The sequence below is a fragment of the Schistocerca americana genome, chromosome 4 (genome assembly GCF_021461395.2).
Source record: "Schistocerca americana isolate TAMUIC-IGC-003095 chromosome 4, iqSchAmer2.1, whole genome shotgun sequence".
Classification (NCBI taxonomy): Eukaryota; Metazoa; Arthropoda; class Insecta; order Orthoptera; family Acrididae; genus Schistocerca; species Schistocerca americana.
In genome coordinates, this window is record NC_060122.1 from 593,975,276 (window position 1) to 593,995,442 (window position 20,167).

General features: G+C 45.6%; 1 protein-coding gene and 1 non-coding gene across 2 annotated transcripts in view; both read right to left on the reverse strand.

Annotated features, from left to right (window-relative positions):
- Positions 1-20,167, reverse strand: part of LOC124613637 (zinc finger protein SNAI2-like) — an 82,275-nt gene that overhangs the window by 12,542 nt on the left and 49,566 nt on the right. Inside the window, exon 2 of the mRNA XM_047142352.1 lies at positions 4,696-5,069. Within this exon, the coding sequence (XP_046998308.1) occupies positions 4,696-5,069 (374 nt within the window). The remainder of the gene's footprint in view (positions 1-4,695; positions 5,070-20,167) is intronic.
- Trnar-gcg lies at positions 15,033-15,107 on the reverse strand. Its single transcript has one exon. It is a non-coding gene; the product is annotated as a tRNA-Arg (tRNA).

Here is a 20,167-nt window from a genome sequence, read left to right on the forward strand (position 1 = left end):
CAGATGCAGAATCACGGCTGCCAACTTTCGGTGTCGTGTTTTTTTTCGTAAGTGTATATGGCTGCGTGAAGTTGATTTAAGCACGGTTACTCTTCGTGAGACTGTTGGCACGCAGACTGTGACAATTAATAAACACACATCAGAAAAGGTTTTGCATCACTCCGGTTCCCATAACTCCAGAAGATAGGTGTTGACTGTGGATATTGTATCACAGACACAGTCCATTCGATCGTTCAGAGGGGTCACTAAACCCGCCCAAAGATATAAACAACCATGCATGAGCAGCGCCTATTAGTCGGAGGGGGTCCGACAGCCAATCAGTTCCAGTCATTCCACCGGGAAGGGGGTACACGGCTTGTGTTGTCTGTAGTTCAACCATGCCTAGACGGCCAATACCGCGGTTCGTTCGTGTCCGCATTAGCTCTCAACAAGGGAAGTGTCCAGGCGTCTCGGAGTGAACCAAAGTGATGTTGTTCGGACATGGAGGAGATACAGATAGACAGGAACTGTCGATGAAATGGCTTGTTCAGGCCGCCCAAAGGCTACTACTGCAGTGGATGACTGCTACCTAAGGATTATGGCTCGGAAGAACCCTGACAGCAACGCTACCATGTTGACTAATGCTTTTCGTACAGTCACAGGACGTCATGTTGCGACTCAAACTTTACGCAATAGGCTGCATGATGCGCAACTTCACTCCCGAAGTCCATGGCGAGGTCCATCTTTGTAACCACGACACCATGCAGCGCGATACAGATGGGCCCAACAACATGCCGAATGGAACGTTCAGGATTGGCATCACGTTCTCTTCACCGATGAGGGTCGCATATGCGTTCAACCAGACAATCGTCGGAGATGTGTTTGGAGGCATTCCGGTCAAGCTGAACGCCGTAGCCACACTGTCCAGCGAGTGCAGGAAGGCTGTTTTGAGGTGGCATTATGTGGGGCCGATGGTGGTTATGGGAGGCACCTTAGTGGCTGTACGATATGTGAATGCCATCCCCCGACCGACAGTGCAACGATATCGGCAGCATATTGGCGAGGCATTCGTCTTCATGGACGACAATTCGCGCTCCTATCGTGCACATCTTGTGAATGACTTCCTACAGGATAACGACATTGCTCGATTGGAGTGGCCAGCATGTTCTCCAGATATGAACCCTATCGAACATGCCTGGGATAGATTGGAATGGGCTGTTTATGGATGACGTGACCCACCAACTACTCTGAGGGATCTACGCCGAATCGCCGTTGAGGAGTGGGACAATCTGGACCAACAGTGCCTTGATGAGCTTGTGAATGGTATGACACGACGAATACAGGCATGCATGAATGCAAGAGGACGTGCTATAGAGGTACTGGTGTGTACAGCAATCTGGAGCACCGCCTCTGAAGGTATCTCTGTATGGTGGTACAACATGCAGTTTGTGGATTTTCATGAGAATAAAAAGGGCGGAAATGATGTTTATGTTGATCTCTGTTCCAATATTCTGTACAAGTTCCGGAACTCTCGGAATCGAGGTGATGCAATACTTTTTTTGATGTGTGTGTTTTTTAACTTGGCGTCCCACATATTTGGAGCATTTGAAAAAGTCATTATTACCTCCACGAGCTGCTGATAAAATTGTGTGTCTAACAACCTGTTTCAATCGACAGACCATCAGTTTCCTGTAAACCAAACCGATGTGATACTTAAATTGCATTAGAAGAGTAAACAGTCACAAATCTGTTAACTTACGTAAATGTCAACGACAACACGCACATAATAAAAGGTCTCATCCTCATTTAAAAGGATTCACAGTATCATATTAGGCGAATCATTGGCCTCAGGTAATAAGGCTATGAATTTGTCACTGAAGATAAGAATATGGTACACACAGTGATGTTACAAGTTATGAACAAATCGCACCATAAACACGTAAACGCTTTGTATGTATGTAGTGTTGCCTTTTGTCACATCACAGTATAGATTACACTGTCAATATACAAACTGTACTCTGTTTCAAGAGTTTTTCATAGTTGGTTTTGTCACTGTGTGTGTCATATTTTATTTTCGGTACTAAATTTATGGTTTTATTACCTGACGTCAATGATTTTATATTCTACTTAAATAATGCTGTAAATGCTTTTAAGAGTGTGACATATTATTACGTCAGTGTAATTGTTAACATTTACATCTGTAAATAGACTTATGACAGTTTAGTCTTGTAATGCTGCGTACTTATAATTTCAGTTTGGTGTACAGGGAACTTACGATGGTCTGTAGACCGAAACTAGTTGTTAAATAAAGGATTTCATCAGCAGCATCGTGGTGGTAATCAATACTTTTGCCATATTTCGTACAAAGTTCTGTGAGGTTATGGAATGAACTCATCACGGCAGTCAGAAGGCTATTGGAATTTTCATTTGTATTCTTACATAAACTGCCTCTGTTTACGTGTCTCACAGACAACCATAATAAGAATGTGAAGGTCACAAGGAAAGAATGAGTTTTATCAGTGTGTTTAGTACACGATTAACGAAATGTAGCTAATGCCATCGGTGACGGCTGTCATCCAGTGCCTCAAGAGAACAACTTCTGTACGTACTTTAAATCCTAAAGAACACCTTACAAACGTAATAAATGAAACACCTGCATCCGTCGTTTGGATGCTATTTTATTACATGGCAAACTAATGTTGCTTGTGGTACTGGGATTGCGTAAAATTTTTTTTGACTATTGTAGAAAAGGTATTCATGGTTGCGGCGAACTTGGAAAAATAGCTAGCTGCAGAAAATGACAAATTCCAATTTCTTAGTGTACAAATGTATTATAAAGATCTTGACAGCTATAGAAAGCTAGTTTTTGGGGAGGTATCTGCTGCTGACGCAACAAATCACATATTGAAACCAAGTTTCATTCACACATACATGAGATCTGGGTTCTAAATGCTAAATGGTAAAAGGGGTGTTAGCCAAGGACTAACACACCACCCTGCTGTCCGTGTGTAGAAGAGAGGGTAGTGGAATCATTATGTGGTTACAGAACGAACGCCCAGCGTGTGGGGCTCGTAAAAGAGTAGCCAAGCCATCTCAAGCCATAAGAGAGGTGTCTCGGCAGTGAGGGTTCTGACCAGCAGCAGACGTAAAGAAAGCACATCACGAACCCTATGAATACCACAGGGTTATTCGTAAGTACCTCCGGGTTTTCAGAAGGCGACTGCACGAAAACTACAGAATATGTACGCACATCGCTAAACGGAGCACCACCTTTCCAACTTTTAAACTCAGATTACAGGCTCTCAGTACGTGACATGTATATATAGCGTACAGAGCAATCCTTTACCTTGTGAGGCGAGGAGCTGGGCCAGTCCCGGATCGAATCTGTACAGTGGATAACGCCGGTGGGCTGGTACACTGATGAACCCGAATGTAGTTTTAGCCGGTTCTCCACGCAGTTTTAAGCAAATGCTGGAGTGGTCGTCGAATATCGCGTCAGAAAATACGAGAAAAGTTTACGCGATTCACAGGCAATTGGGGCCATTAGGTTAGCATGATGACTGTGGTGTCAGGAAGGGCATCCAGTCACAGGGTTAAAATAATAAAATAACAGTTGCCAAATTCTGAGAAGCGGACTGGGTAGCAGACTGGATAAACGCGAGGGGAACGAGGAAAGAAAGAAAGAAAACACATGATCTATACGGGCATCGTTTGTTACGCGACAGACATCAATACGAACGTGAAATTCATTGCACTGTTCCTGCCTGGGAAGGCGTAAAGAAAGCAGCGCGCTACGGAAATCTGTTCATGGGGTTGCCTATCTACAAGCACGAACGAAATCTACGCGACAATACGAAGCGATGATTTGTCTACGAGGGCTATTCGGGAAGTCAGTTCCGATCGGTCGTGAAATGAAAACCACAGCGAAAATCAAAAATATTCTATTTGCAGCAGTTAGCTACACATTCCAACTACTTCTCTACATAGTTCCGCTCTGACTTGGACATCTGCCGTGGCGTTGTACCAACTTTCCTATACTCTCCTCATAGGTGGCAGCCACCTGTGCTTTACACTAATACTCTAACCTGGTCTACAGCTCGTTGACTGTACCAGAGTGTTATCTTTAAAGCCAGCGATTCATGTGCGCAGATATGAAACTCAGGGACAGCCACTTACGGGCTGTATTGTGAATGATAAAACACTTCGCATCGGAAACGCCGCAGGAATATCTTCATTGCCTCCGCATAATGCGTCCGAGAATTGTCATGAAGAAGGAACCGCATGACAGTTGTGTTATGTGGGTTGCATGACATGAGGCAAAATCTCTCGCCAGGCCCTCACAATTGGCGGGAGACGCTATTTCCTACGCATCCTTATGTGCACTCAGAACTGAAAACACCGACGTGACACGAGCGGCAGGCATACTAGAGACACTGCCCAACACATCTGTGCAAAGCTTAATCGTATTGTCACAGTGCTTTCCATTTCGCGGCCAATCGAAAGTTACTTTCCGAATAGCTGTTGTACTTGTTCTGACACGCCTGCCACCTAGTGGTCCGCTCTGCAACTACACCGTGTCGCGTACTGAACTTGGGGAGATGCTCTGTCCATTGGCAGGTGTCACTTTTCTGTAAGTTTTGTAGTTTTCGGGCAGTCGTCTTCTGAATCCCATAGGTACCATAACGCGGTATAGCTGTGCGGATGCTGCAGACTCACGAGCTCGGGAGGCTGGTGCGGCTGTGCGGCGGTCTCCGGGGTCGGCGTCGGCTGCGCCGGGACGCAGGGCTCCCCGGTGGCGGCGGCGGCGGCGCGGTCGGCCGGCGCCGGGGGCAGCCCGTGGCCCACAGCGTGCGGCCGGTCGTCGGCGTCGGTCCAGCAGAAGAGGCGTCCCGCGGCGGCGGCGAGGCTGACCTCGGCCAGCTGCGTCAGGTTGTACAGGTCTTCGGGCGCCGGCTCGGGCAGCGGCAGGCACACCGCCAGCGGCTGCGGCTGCGGCGGCGCCACCGACACCGGCGCCGACGCCGACGCCGACGCCGACTCGGCCGCGGGCTGCGCCTCTGCCAGGCTGACGCGCCGCTCCGGGCTGCTCTCTGCAACAGCGGCCGCGCGGGCTCCAGTGAGGCGGCTCGGAGGTACTTACAATCACTACCACAGCACGTGCTACCGTAAAACGATTGCTGATGGTATTACAGACTTTCAGCGATGATGGAGGAGGTTAAGCGAATCAGTGTGAAGTAACGGTCTATTCCGAAAGTGACCGAGTTGAATGTTATAAGCAAAAGTCGTTTTGATACCTCGGGTAGTGGACCTCTTCTACAGGAAACTCTATGCTTTCCCTATGTATGTTAAGGGAGGTAGTCGGGACCTAAACAAGAAAAACATTGTCTAGTAAACATGGCCTTCAGGATACATACCTCAAGTGTGGTGTACTGATATAGCACACACGAAGAGTTTGCGACATTTGGTACCAGAAGTACCGCGGACGTCCATCCGCAGCAGAAACATCGCTGCGCATGCTCCCTATGCACATGAAACAATGCTGTCAGCAAAATCAAACGCCTGGGCTACACTCATTACACTTTGCCTTTCCTGTTTCCCGATGACTCTTACGAGAGTGAACTCATCAAAATGCTACACTACTGGCCATTAAAATTGCTACACCAAGAAGAAATGCAGATGATAAATGGGTATTCATTGGACAAATATATTATACTAGAGCTGACATGTGATTACAAAGAAATGGTTCAAATGGCTCTGAGCACTATGGGACTTAACATCGTAGGTCATCAGTCCCCTAGAACTTAGAACTACTTAAACCTAACTAACCTAAGGACATCACACACATCCATGCCCGAGGCAGGATTCGAACCTGCGACCGTACCGGACGCGCGGTTCCAGACTGAAGCGCCTAGAACCGCTCGGCCACATCGGCCGGCCATGTGATTATATTTTCACGCAATTTGGGTGCATAGATCCTGAGAAATCAGTACACAGAACAACCACTTCTGGCCGTAATAACGGCCTTGATACGCCTGGGCAATGAGTCAAACAGTGCTTGGATGGCGTGTACAGATACAGCTGCCCATGCAACTTCAACACGATTCTACAGTTCATCAAGAGTAGTGACTGCCGTGTTGTGACGAGCCAGTTGCTCGGCCACCATTGACCACACGTTTTCAATTGGTGAGAGATCTGGAGAATCTGCTGGCCAGGGCAGCAGTCGAACATTTTCTGTATCCAGAAAGGACCGTACAGGACTTGCAAGATGCGCTCGTGCATTATCCTGCTGAAATGTAGGGTTTCGCAGGGATCGAATGAAGGGTAGAGCTACGGGTCGTAACACATCTGAAATGTAGCGTCCACTGTTCAAAGTGCCGTCAGTGCGAACAAGAGGTGACCGAGACGTGTAACCAATGGCACCCCATACCATCACGCCAGGTGATATGCCAGTATGGCGATGACGAATACACGCTTCCAATGTGCGTTCACCGCGATGACGTCAAACACGGATGCGACCATCATTATACTGTAAACAGAACCTGCATTCATCCGAAAAAATGACGTTTTGCCATTCGTGTACCCAGCTTCGTCGGCGAGTACACCACCGCAGGCGCTCCTGTCTGTGATGCAGCGTGAAGGATAACCGCAGCCATGGTCTCCGAGCTGATAGTCCATGCTGCAACAAACGTCGTCGAACTGTTCGTGCAGATGGTTGTTGTCTTGCAAACGTCCGCATCTATTGACTCAGGGATCGAAACGTGGCTGCACGATCCGTTACAGCCATGTGTATAAGATGACTGTCAACTCGACTGCTAGTGATACGAGGCCGTTGGGATCCAGCACGGCGTTCCGTATTACCCTCCTGAACCCACCGATTCCATATTCTGCTAACAGTCATTGGATCTCGACCAACGCGAGCAGCAATGTAGCGGTACGATAAACCGCAATCGCGATCGGCTACAATCCGTCCTTTATCAAAGTCGGAAACGTGATGGTACGCATTTCTCCTCCTTACACGAGGCATCACAACAACGTTTCACCTGACAACGCCGTTCAACTGCTGTTTTTGTATGAGAAATCGGATGGAAACTTTTGTCATGTCAGCACCTTGTAGGAGTCACCACCGGTGCCAACCTTTTGTGAATGCTCTGTAAAGCTAATCATTTGCATATCACAGCATCTTCTTCCTGTCGGTTAAATTTCGCGTCTGTAGCACGTTATCGTCGTGGTGTAGCAATTTTGATGGTCAGTAGTGTATTTCCGGGCCGTGTCGTAATGAGAAACACCACCACAGTGCACCACAACTGCTCGGTGATTAACGTATAAACTGCCTTTTTTCCGTTCCTTCAGCTGCCTCATGTTGTGGTGCCATCCTCATTTGGCGCTACAGTTGCGCTGACATCAAGTCGTGTGACTTGCAGCTTCCTGTCCACAACCAGGAGACATCTGGCAACATTCTCCCGCTTTCCACAGCGTAGTTAATATGTTATGTTACTTTTTCCATCTCGTCCTTAAGTTTTGCAGAACAGTGTTCGTACATGCTCCACAGTTCATCATGCGGTGCATGGCGGAGAGTAGCTTGTACCATAGCTGGTCGTTCCCTTCCCTGTTCCACGCAGAAATACAGCGACGGAGATAGACTGTCTATGCTCTTCCGCTCTGATTTCTCTTATCTTCTCTCCACGGCACTTATGCAGCGGTCACAGTGGCACCGGCATCGTGGAATTCCACCGTCAGCCGACAAATCAGTACTCGCGCGGTCCCAGTGCAGCCGGTCTCATGGTCCGAAGGTACAGACTTCAGACGTAAATCTGTGAAATTCAGATATGTTTCTTTCCTTCGGTAGTATCGGGATTGTGAAAAATTTTTAGGTTAACTACACGAAACGAACACTTTGTGGCGTCTTGAGGATGACAGATTTAATAAGAAGGCATGCCTCGGAATCTGTTGTCTGAAACCAGTACTTTATCCGAACCCTCAGTTTTCAAACAATTTAAAAATTTAGTAATAACTAGTTGAACGTTTCCTTACGGTTCCTTATCGTTATAGACAAGGCAGTTATGAAGCGGAGATTTTCGAACTTTGTTGATTTAATAACCCCTTTTTCGTCTGGGGAACGACCATGGAAGTAAACAAAAGATTTTACTGAAGACGTGTTGCACGTGGAATATGGTGGTAAAACATATTGCAAAAAGAAATAAATCTTTCTTTGACCTCCCGTTTTTTAGAAATTATACTGACACAAAACATGTTGACAACGATGCTGAACGGTGCTTTAAATCGCTAACGTGCTACCGCCAGGGAAATGAATATCTGAAGATTCTCGCGTCTCTTAACCGAAACTACTCAAATACTTCTCGACCTGTTGCGGTTTATCAGTACATTGACGACTACGGTCGCTATGTGTCCCTGCAGTAGATGTCTATGTTTGCTAAGAGTGTTACAGGCCTATAGCCCAACAACATCCGTATCGCAAATCGTATTCCTACATAGTCTTTATTTTTTTATTTTCGCCGAACGATGAGAAGAAAAGGCAGACATAGTCCACAGGGAGGCTTCAGGCTGAATGCTGTGTAGTCAGAATAAGGAAAGAAAACGCTTAAAGCTGAGAAAAACTTTGGACTCCAAAGTCGCTATTCGACATTAAACTGGAAAGAAGGAAGTGAAACCGAAGTAACTGCTATAAAAAGAAAGAAGGCCCAGAGAACACCAATGTCGATAGTAAACACTTTGTTTTTCTTTTGTTACATAGTTTCAGACTTTTCTTTCTTCGTTCTCAGAACGTACAAATTTCCTTATGTCTAACGGCAGTAACCTCCTCTGACAATCAGGCCTCTACAGCTGACATCCTAGACGCTAATGTAATTCGTTGTGTAGGTTTATTCCCACAAGATGAGAACAGGCCTTCATCTCGTGCACATTTATATTCAGGAGCAAAAGATTCAACGCATGTTCTCCCAACCTAAACTCTAGAGAATATGTTAATGTTGTGCCAGAGCGACGGAATTATTTCCCACGTTTGAAATCAGTATTACGTTTCTACTGAAATTCCTTTTCTCCTTGTTCGTACCTGAGGTTTAATGATATTGGTAACGTAAGATTTAGCGTTAACGCTATTTTTATTATTTATCCTTGATTTCTGCAGAGCATCTTCTGAACATGAAGAAGTTCCTGCGTTGGCTGAGCCACAGTCACTGAGGACGAACTGTGGAGCGACTTTGTTCGGCCACTTGAGTCGCGTAAATCCCGCGGCGTCAGCAGCCAGATCTGGTGCTACCGAGGCTTGTCTGTCGGTTGCTAGGAAACCGCGCCACTTGCCGGAATGCTGTGGCCGCTTCGCTGTTCGCGGCCCCTCTCGTCGCTAAAAATACGTGGCGGCGTCAACGGCGCAGGCCGCGAGCTGCGCATGTCTCCACAAATCCTTTCTGCTTCCGCGAACTTCTGCCAATTTTTGTCACACACACATACACACACACACACACACACACACACACACACACAAAGGGTCAAACATACATTCTACAAACAGAACATCCGTTCCTTTCAGACACCGGTAGTTGCTTTACCCATGTTCAGTATCTACTCTACTCATGAACTGCCTACACGTGGTCGCATCAGATTCACTACAAACGCTGAGTTAGGCCTGGAACAGAGGTGGGATAGAAATGATATTGGTACCAGAGGCCCTTTTTGATTATGTTGGAGCGTGTTGTGCAGTAACATAAGTAATAAATTCATACAGGTGAAAGCTTAGTTTATTTAGCTTTTTACTGTTGTACCTTTATGATTACATTATTAATAAGTGTACCATATATCACAAAATTAAAAATTTCAACAGATCTTCCTAATTAAAAAAGTTCATTATCTTCACAATGCTTCACATTTTTTGATTTTGTGTAATTATGGTTCCATGGGAAAACAGCGATTTGACTGTGATTGTCGGAACATACGCACTGTTCAAAATTTATTCACCTTCTGATTTCCACGTAATCCACTACACAAGGTGTTCCCCCTAAAAGCCATCAGGTACGTTTTCTCTGGCGTTTCGGAAAATATTTGCAATCTCGTTTTTGTAGCTGAAGTGAGGTCGTAGACATGCTGCTTATCACGTATTTCAAGCGAGGATGGAAAGAGTTGTGACTTGGCAAGACAGCCAAGCCACTATGATTGGTAGCCGAAAGGCACGCGTTAAGCTCACGCAGGCTGGCGTGAGGTCTGGAACATTTAAGGAAGTTAGACTTTAGCAAAAAAGGTCGTAGCTGTTGGAATACTTAACTTTAATCCATAATTGGTGAACATCGGTCTGACGGTACATGCATCACAAGATAAACAGCAAATGATAATGGCGCCTTGCTAGGTGGTAGCAAATGACGTAGTTGAAGGCTATGATAACTGTCGTCTCGGCAAATGAGAGCGTAATTTGTCAGTGAACCATCGCTAGCAAAGTCGGCTGTACAACTGGGGCGAGTGCTAGGACGTCTCTCTAGACCTGCCGTGTGGCGGCGCTCGGTCTGCAATCACTGAAAGTGGCGACACGCGGGTCCGACGTATACTAGCGGACCGCGGCCGATTTAAAGGCTACCACCTAGCAAGTGTGGTGTCTGGCGGTGACACCACAGTTTGTTTACCGTCACAAAAAAAATTGATTTTTAAAGGCAAACTTTACTTGCACTTTCGATAGAGTGGATCCAAATTAGTCTAGTGCGATATTCATTTTTAACGGTATGTATTAACAGGGACAGTAAAACACGAAGTACTCCAGTAGTGACAGCACCACCGTGGCCCACGCTGACCTCTACCGGCATGCAGCAGCACTGCTCAGACGTTGCTAGAGTACTGGCTATTCTTTGTGTTTTACCGTCCCAGTTAATACATATCAATGAAACGGATAGTCCACTACACTAATTTGGGACCGCGCTGTCGGTTGGGCGTGTCACATTCCGTTTTTTAAAAATTGTTTGCAACAGGAAATAAACCGGCGGTTTCCGTCGGCGCTAGACAACTGCAGCTAAAAAAATGCAAATATCTGTGGAAACACAAGGTATCTGACATCTCTCCAGAGGGACACCCAGTACAGAGAAATTGCCGCTGTAAAATCTTTGAATCTAATGGAGAGGTTTCATCAGCGGTGTTGGGTATTTACATACCCTACACAACGCCATCTAAGGTATGGTATCTACCTACTATAAAACAGTTGTAAAAGCTGCATTCATCTTAAAGGAGACCTATAACACTGCTTTCTAGTAATACGCCGAGAAACTGTCGTCTTGACCTCATATACAGGGCTATTACAAATGATTGAAGCGATTTCATAAATTCACTGTAGCTCCATTCATTGACGTACGGTCACGACACACTACAGATACGTAGAAAAACTCATAAAGTTTTGTTCGGCTGAAGCCGCACTTCAGGTTTCTGCCGCCAGAGCGCTCGAGAGCGCAGTGAGACAAAATGGCGACAGGAGCCGAGAAAGCGTATGTCGTGCTTGAAATGCACTCACATCAGTCAGTCGTAACAGTGCAACGACATTTCAGGACGAAGTTCAACAAAGATCCACCAACTGCTAACTCCATTCGGCGATCGTATGCGCAGTTTAAAGCTTCTGGATGCCTCTGTAAGCGGAAATCAACGGGTCGGCCTGCAGTGAGCGAAGAAACGGTTGAACACGTGTATCTGGACATGCTGGAAAATTGGCTCGTGCCACAACTGGAGACCGACAGCACCGACTTCATCTTTCAACAGGATGGTGCTCCACCGCACTTCCATCATGATGTTCCGCATTTCTTAAACAGGAGATTGGAAAACCGATGGATCGGTCGTGGTGGAGATCATGATCAGCAATTCATGTCATGGCCTCCATGCTCTCCCGACTTAACCCCATGCGATTTCTTTCTGTGGGGTTATGTGAAAGATTCAGTGTTTAAACCTCCTCTACCAAGAAACGTGCCAGAACTGCAAGCTCGCATCAACGATGGTTTCGAACTCATTGGTGGGGACATGCTGCACCGAGTGTGGGAGGGACTTGATTATCGGCTTGATGTCTGCCTAATCACTAAAGGGGCACATATCGAACATTTGTGAATGCCTAAAAAAACTTTTTGAGTTTTTGTATGTGTGTGCAAAGCATTGTGAAAATATCTCAAATAATAAAGTTATTGTAGAGCTGTGAAATCGCTTGAATCATTTGTATTAACCCTGTACTTCCTGAAAACCCATCGAATAAAATTCATTAGAAGGCAGAATGAAGCATGTTAAAAATAGTGACGAATACCTTGAAAGTGAGTGTACTCAACAAAACAAGAAAAAGTCTAATAATTATGAGTCTGGAAACTCAAACTTTCTGATATCTGCATACACGTAACGTGACGTCCATTGTTCATAACTCGATATCCAGCCACGGCAATTGCCTCCGATTTAAGGAGTCACGAATTATTTGAAGGCAGCAGTCGTCTAAACAGGAAACCTTTCACGCCTTCACCTGTAGCTAATCATTCCACATTAGTTCCAGGATTTTAGGCCACTAAATGTAGCACACGCTCCTCCAGCTCAGGCGTTCAGACGGAGCGAGGCCTTGTAGACACGAGCTTCCAAGCTAATTCCATTTGCTGAAAGATGATAGAAAAGCATACCTCTCATATCATTTGAGCAATAGCATGTTTTATGGCAAGTAAGTGATGGAAACAAGAAACGAGAAAAATGATAGCTTTCATCACGAGGAAAGTTTTTCGTAAGTACTGCACAGATACAATTCTGAAACTGAAGGTGATTTACTGTATACGGAGATAATGTTTCTTAGTTATCGTTTTTGCCTATTTGTCATGACTGCGCACAGTTTCTAGATTTCGTCAATGAACGTATACTGTACGTTTAGGTCTGTACCCCGCGAATCATCTTACAGTGAGTATCGGCGGGTAATTGTGGTACGTCTGTTTGATTCCCGCTCCACTGCTCCATTCACCAGTGACGCGCTGGAGGAAATATTGTCGGTAAACCTCCGTATGAGCTCTCATGTGTCGGATTTACTCGTCATAGTCATTTCGCGTGACGTATGTGGGAGGAAATAACGTGTTGTACAACTCTTCCCGGAAAGTATTCTCTCAGAAATTCAAAAGTAAACCCGAAACTTTCTGGCAGATTAAAACTTTGTGCCACACCCACACTCGAACTCGGGACCTTTGCCTTTCCCGGGCAAGTGCTCTACCAACTCAGCTACCCAAGCAAGACTCGCAACTCGTCCTCACAGTTTCAATTGTGCCAGTACCTCGTCTTCTACCTTCCAAACCAAAAGTCTCGGTCCGGCATAAAGTTTTAATCTGCTGGGAAGTTTCATATCAGCGCACACTCCGCTGCAGAGTGAAAATCTCATTCTGGAATAGCAAACCTCTCCGAAATGCACACGGGCTCTCTTGCTGCTTCTCGCTCTGGAGTTTGCTGAGCTTCTCCTCCGTAACGCTCCCACACCAACCAGACGATCCCACGAGGAAACTTGCCCATCTTAAGGCAACCTGGTAAGGGTCCCAAAGCTACGTGTAAGCAATACTCAAGACTCGTCTGAGAAACTGTTTTCAAACCACTTCTTTCTTGGATGAATTACATTTCCCTAATATTTTCCCAGTGAAACTCAGCTTCCGCTCTGCTTTTCCCAGAATTTGTTTTGTGTGGTCTATCCAGGTTGTGTCTTGCCGGCGGGTTACTCGTAGGCATTTATGGCAGTGTCTGTTTCTAATGATTTATCGACTATAGTAGGAGTGGCCAAGGATTCGGCTCACGAGTTGCGCCTGGGCACGAGTGCCATTGGGCTCAGCCTCGTTGCATCTTTCCCCCACCGCCACGCTACGCTGTCTGAGCACAGGGAGGGGAAGAAAGGGAAACTGCGAATGCGCTACATTTAGATGGCAGTCACACTGCAAACGACTTCGTTTTATACTTCACATTCCGCAAGAACACAGATCACAAACAAAATAAATTTTCAGTAGTAATTAATTATTTTTGGCGCACTGAGGACATAACATATATAATTTTTATCTGGCACAGCTTGTTGGCATACAGACAGATGCAGACAATTTCAAAGATATTCCCGCTCAGGTTGCCACGTACTCGTGACTTAGTTTCATAACCGAAAAATTTTCTGTCACACAAACATGCCGACCGAAATATTTTAGCACTTTCGCGTGGGACCTCTGCCAGAGGAAAGATACGTAGGCGTCCTGAACTGTTTTAACACAAAAGGATTTGTCATTAAAATGGGAATTATCTTGCGGGTCAGTTAGTTACATCAGCATGTGCACAGAGGCGGTTCCAACTTAAACGGCGCACCGTCTCGATAACAGCTAGAAAACAGATGTTAAGATGGACAGTATCCTCATAACGTTTACGAAAATATCCTCGTAATTCTTTCAAGGCAAAAATAAATTCTTAAAACCTCAGGTTTTTGATAACGGCTGTGAGCTTAAGGAACTGGACTTTATCTTTGTCTGTCCCTTCTACAAAGCGTTTTTCTTTTTAAATGCATCCCCAAATCAGAAAGAAGTTGTTTCTCGCCTTGCAATACCTTGCTGTGAGTAGTGTGCATTCAGGTCGACGTAAAAAGCGAGGTCTGCAATCCATTCTCGATGTTCTAATTTCTGTTCCTCCACTCCTTTTTCCTTCATAAATTCAACAATTGCGATTTTAAAATCGAAAAATCGTTCCAGGCATGGCCGTTCACTTAATCAACGCACTTCGCAGTAAAATATGAAGCCTCCGCGCTCTTGGTTCAATTCCATCGAAAACTGTTGCAAATGACGATGGACTAACGTGGGCAACTTCCCATATTTTATTATTCATACCAGCAATTTCTCCACGTGCTGCATCACTGTAAATTTAGCACGAAGTACTTATGATATATAGAACAGTGAACTCTATCTGTCGATCGTCGTAAATTATTGCTTTTTATTGTCAACTTAATCTTTAAATTATTTCTGCATGTTACTATAATGTCGTTTCTAGAATGAAATTTTCAGTCTACAGCAGAGTGTGCGATGATATGAGACTTCCTGGCAGATTAAAACTGTGTGCCGGACCGAGACTCGAACTCGGGACCTTTGCGTTTCGCGGGCAAATGCTCTACCAACTGAGCTACCCAAGCACGACTCACGCGCCGTCCTCACAGCTTTAAGTTGCATAACGTCGTTTCATAGCAAATTTGCAGTGCCTGTCACTTACGCTGCTGCATAATGTAAACACATCAAAAAAGTTTTGCATCACCTCAATTCCGAGAGTTCCGGAACCTGTACAGAAAATTGGAATAGAGATCAACATAAACATCATTCCGCCCTTTTTATTGCTCATGAAAACCACACATTGCATATTGTATCACCATACAGCGAGACCTTCAGAGGTGGTGGTCCAGACTGCTGTACACACCGGTACATCTAATGGCCAATATCACATCCTCTTTCATTGATGCATGTCTGTATTCGTCGTGGCATACTATCCACAAGTTCATGAAGGCACTGTTGGTCCAGATTGTCCCACTCCTCAACGGCGATTCAGCGTACATCCCTCAGAGTGGTTGGTGCGTCACGTCGTCCATAAACAGCCCTTTTCAATCTATCCCAGGAGTGGTCAATAGGGGTCATGTATGGAGAACATGCTGGCCACTCTAGTCGAGCGATGTAGTTATCCCGAAGAAAGTCATTGACAAGATGTGCACGATGGGGCGCAAATTGTAGTCCATGAAGACGAATGCCTCGCCAATATGCTGCTATCGGTCGGAGAATGGCATTCACGTATCTTACAGTCGTTACGATGCCTTCCGTGACCACCAGCGGCGTACGTCGGCGCAACATAATGCCACCCCAAAACAGCAAGGAACCTCCACCTTGCTGCCCTCGCTGGACCGGGATGCCTCCAAGCACGTCTCCGACGATTGTGTGCCTCTTTTTGTGCAAACAGCCACTCGACCTGTGAACGTCCTTCATACTATCAACAAGTAGCGAAGGGTAAACAACGCCGTCACCACTATTCTGCGGAACTTACGAGAGTTGTGCAGACCAGAAAATGCCACAGCGCAATGCTAAACGAAAAGTCACTCTGTATCGAGTATTTGTGGGAAGGAACGAGCAAAGCTAAGACAGGCCGGACCTTGGTTAGCATACTGCCAGCACAGCCAGCCGAATGAAGTTTGGCACGCCATGGACGGCCCTGGTCTATGGTGTAATCGGACAGCAGGGGACTCTTCGCCTGTTTAGTAGCAGTATGTTGTGTTTGTTTACAGTTGGAGTCGACAGGCAGTACCTGTACTAATCGTCCATCATCTGCATGTCGTTCTGAGTTGCGCCTCAGGCTCCTGGCTGTGCGGTCCTCATATGAAAAATGACTTGTTTCGCGAGTGGCCTCACGGAGCCCCCAACATTACGCACTAGATCATTAATGTACGTTGTGCGACCCTATCCTCTTCTTTCCTGAAATTATCTCTGCATCTGTCTATCTCGTTTCTTTAAGAATAACGTATTGAATACTGCCCGCAAGAAGTACTGAATTCAGTCACAAATGCATTCCGATGTTCGGTAAGTTCGTATTTTATTCACCAAATGAGAGCACGGAACTGTATCTGATGCCTCCCTCTAGTCAAGAAATACGCCATCATCGATGATTCTCCAGTGACTGTTAGCTGCCCTTGACGCTCAATAAACGTAACGAACTGTGCTGAAATAACTGAAGGAATCCCCTACTCTTCGATTACCATTTTGGCGATAAATCGCCGAGAACAGCTAATACCGTAAAATACCTAGGAGTAAACATACAGACCGCCCCTAATGTGCAAACAAGACATAAAACAAATTGTAGGGAAAACAGATGCCAAGCCAAGCTTCACAGAAAAATTGTAAAGGAAATGTAATGCATATATGACAGCAGTGGCCTACAAAACACTTGTGCATTGATTAACAGTCTGGTAAACTAACCAAGATTCAATTAATAAAAGATAAAAAAAATCCAAGAACGACCGACACAGTTCTACACGGGAACGTTTAATCGTCGCGATAACGTCACAGTAGTGATCACCAATCTGTAATGCAGATGCTACATGAGAGGCGTTCTACGCCACGGAGAGATGTGTTATCGAAATTCCGAGAAATTTCGAAAGAGTGCAAAAGTTCAAATGGCTCTGAGCACTATGGGACCTAACATCTGAGGTCATCAGTCCCATAGAACTTAGAACTACTTAAACCTAACCAACCTAAGGACATCACACACATCCATGCCCCAGGCAGGATTCGAACCTGCGACCGTAACGGTCACGCGGTTCCAGACTGAAGTGCCTAGAACTGCTCGGCCACACCTGCCGGCGAAAGAGTGCATTCCAGTAGAAGTTGACAGTATACTACTTTCTCTCACACAGGTCCGGTGAGATGATCGCGTCAAGCAAATGAGGAAAATCGGAATTAACCCAGAAGTTTACGTACAGTCACTCTTCCCATTCGCCATATGCGAATGGAGCAGGAAAAGGGAAATATTACAGTCGCACCGGAGGTACCCAGTACACGGTCCAGATGCCTTTTCACTGTAGACAAGACTTGGCTGATTTTGTGTTTCGCGATCACTAAACTCAATATCTACCATCTTTGTGTTCTCCTGAAAGAGAACCATTGCCAATCTGACTTGTGCTGTTACTGCTGATGGTGAATTTTAGCTGAGCGCCTGGAAAATTAGTCTCCTTCGCTCCTGTGCTGGCAAATCTGTCGCAGAATGATTTCAGCAAGTACCTACGTAGATGCCAGCTATAACTGTGCGAGATAAGCCTGTACACAGGGACAGCGCAGCTGCACGACGACAAGGGACTTGGTGGCAGGGACGCAGCGTCCCGGCCTGGCGGTGCAAGCGAGGGCCCCGTAACTCTCCACCCACGTAAACAGCGCGACGCAGCCGGAAGCCTCCAGAAATAGACGGCGGTCATCTGCTCCTCACCAGCCACCTCCGTCCGCCACACGCCGCATACCTTGCACTACCAAACCGGCTTCCAGCACCTACACGCATGAGTTCCCCTTCCAGCAGATAATCTTTCATTTTATTCTTCCATGTTATTCTTCCGTCACTATGCCTCACTCTACAGCCTTGCCTAGCCCTTTTCCTCTTCTAGACACCAGTAGCTCCTGATCTACTCATAAATAAAACAGATTTATCTTAAGACCAACTGTGGCAATGAAATGTAGGGTCAAGTACTCTTTCTTTAAATTTTAACAACCTTCGCCATATGCGGAATGAGTAATAGAGCAAGCAATGGTCTTGATCAGCCACGCTGTTAGTGGCGCCATGTCACGAATTGCGCAGCCCCTCCATCTAGAGGTTCGAGTCCTCCCTCGGGCATGGGTGTGTGTATTGACCTTAGCGTAAGTTAGTTTAAGTAGTGCGTAAGTTTAGGGACCGATGGTTCAAATGGTTCAAATGGCTCTGAGCACTATGGGACTTAACATCTGAGGTCATCAGTCCCCTAGAACTTAGAACTACTTAAACCTAACTAACCTAAGGACGTCAAACACATCCATGCCCGAGGCAGGATTCGAACCTGCGACCGTAGCAGTCGCGCGGTTCCGGACTGAGAGCCTAGAACCGCGAGACCACCGCGGCCGGCTATGGACCGATGACCTCAGCAGTTTGTCCCTTAGGAATTCACACGCATTTGAACATTTGATCGTGGTCAAACAGGTTATTGTGAGCGTAGATCAGTAAGAGCTCAGAATACCTACAGTATTGGTAAATGGATGAAAACTATCTGTAACGTATGTGCCACCGACGCATGGCGAAAGAGAAGTTTCTGTAAGGCTCTTGGCCTACACCGGAGACTTGGCCGTATAATCTCATGACACAGACTAGCTAAAACAAATCAGTCACAGATCATTAAATCTCTTCTAAAATCTCAGTGCAATAAGACTTTCGATAGTGACCAAATTGAGACATGTATCACAAATATTTCTAACGTCGGGTAGCGTCACAAGAAAATTTTAGGTGGGCTCCGTGCTGATTCATTTTCAAAGCTAACATTTTTAAACATTTTGCCTATCACAAGAGATTTCGCCGATGTAAAACAAGAACGAAACACTCTTTTTAGTATCTGTAACAGTAAAACGATGTTAATCAAGTCCCAGGCATGATTAACGCTCAACTATCACATGGAGACCTCGAAGCACAGACCAGCAAGTCAGTGTAACTATGACACCAAAATTTTAATCAGGATATGCAGTACTGTCCTCTTTCATGCCCAAAAGGAAATTACCCTCAGTAAACCGCGACAAACGACCAAATTTGTGACACCTTGGCAAACAAAAATGAGAAAATTCATGTGGAAGAAAACTACTCACAACTAAATTTAGAAGAATATCCACAGTCACATCCTACCATCGAGTATCCATTCCATAAGAAGCAGTCCAATGGAAACGAGAGAGACTAAACGAAGTAAGTAAACTATTTCAAAAACAATCGCCACAACTGTCAACACATTTATCCCACTGTGAGACATATGGACGGCTCCTCATGTTGCCAAGGTTGTTTTGAGTATGCTGCAGAAGTTTCGCTGGGAAGCCCTTATACATGCTCCGTACAGTGCGTACGTCTGCCCATGACATTTGCCCATGTTTGGAGTCCTGAGGGAAGATATTCGTGGCCTCGGATTTTGCTTCGGACGGAGAAATGGACGCCTGAGTACAATCATGGTTCTGTATGCAACAGCAAATTTTTTTTCCATGAAGGCATTGGCCGTTTTGTCGCACATTGGAATAAATTTACTAACATTTTGGCGACTACTTTTGAAATAGTAGACAGTTTACTTACATTATTCCATTTACCTCATTTCCATTTGACTTCCATTTATATGCGGTATTTGACTGTTTTGTCAAAATACCGACTACGAACTACGTAAAACGCACCTTCTCCTAAGTTTTGTATGTAATCATAACCTACTCTGACGTTCGCGTGACATTCTGGAGCTGCGGATTTGGTGCTGGTCAGACGGAGACGTGTAGTTTCTAGTTATGTAGACGGCTCATAAATTAAGACATGCACACTCAAAAAAACTATGCAGAAATTTGGGATAGGGCACACAGCGATGTACGTCTGGTATGATTATTACGCAGATTACAACGACTACTGTTCATCCATGGGATAAGAACACCAGAAAACCAGATCCCAGAAAAGCTGTCTACCATGATCC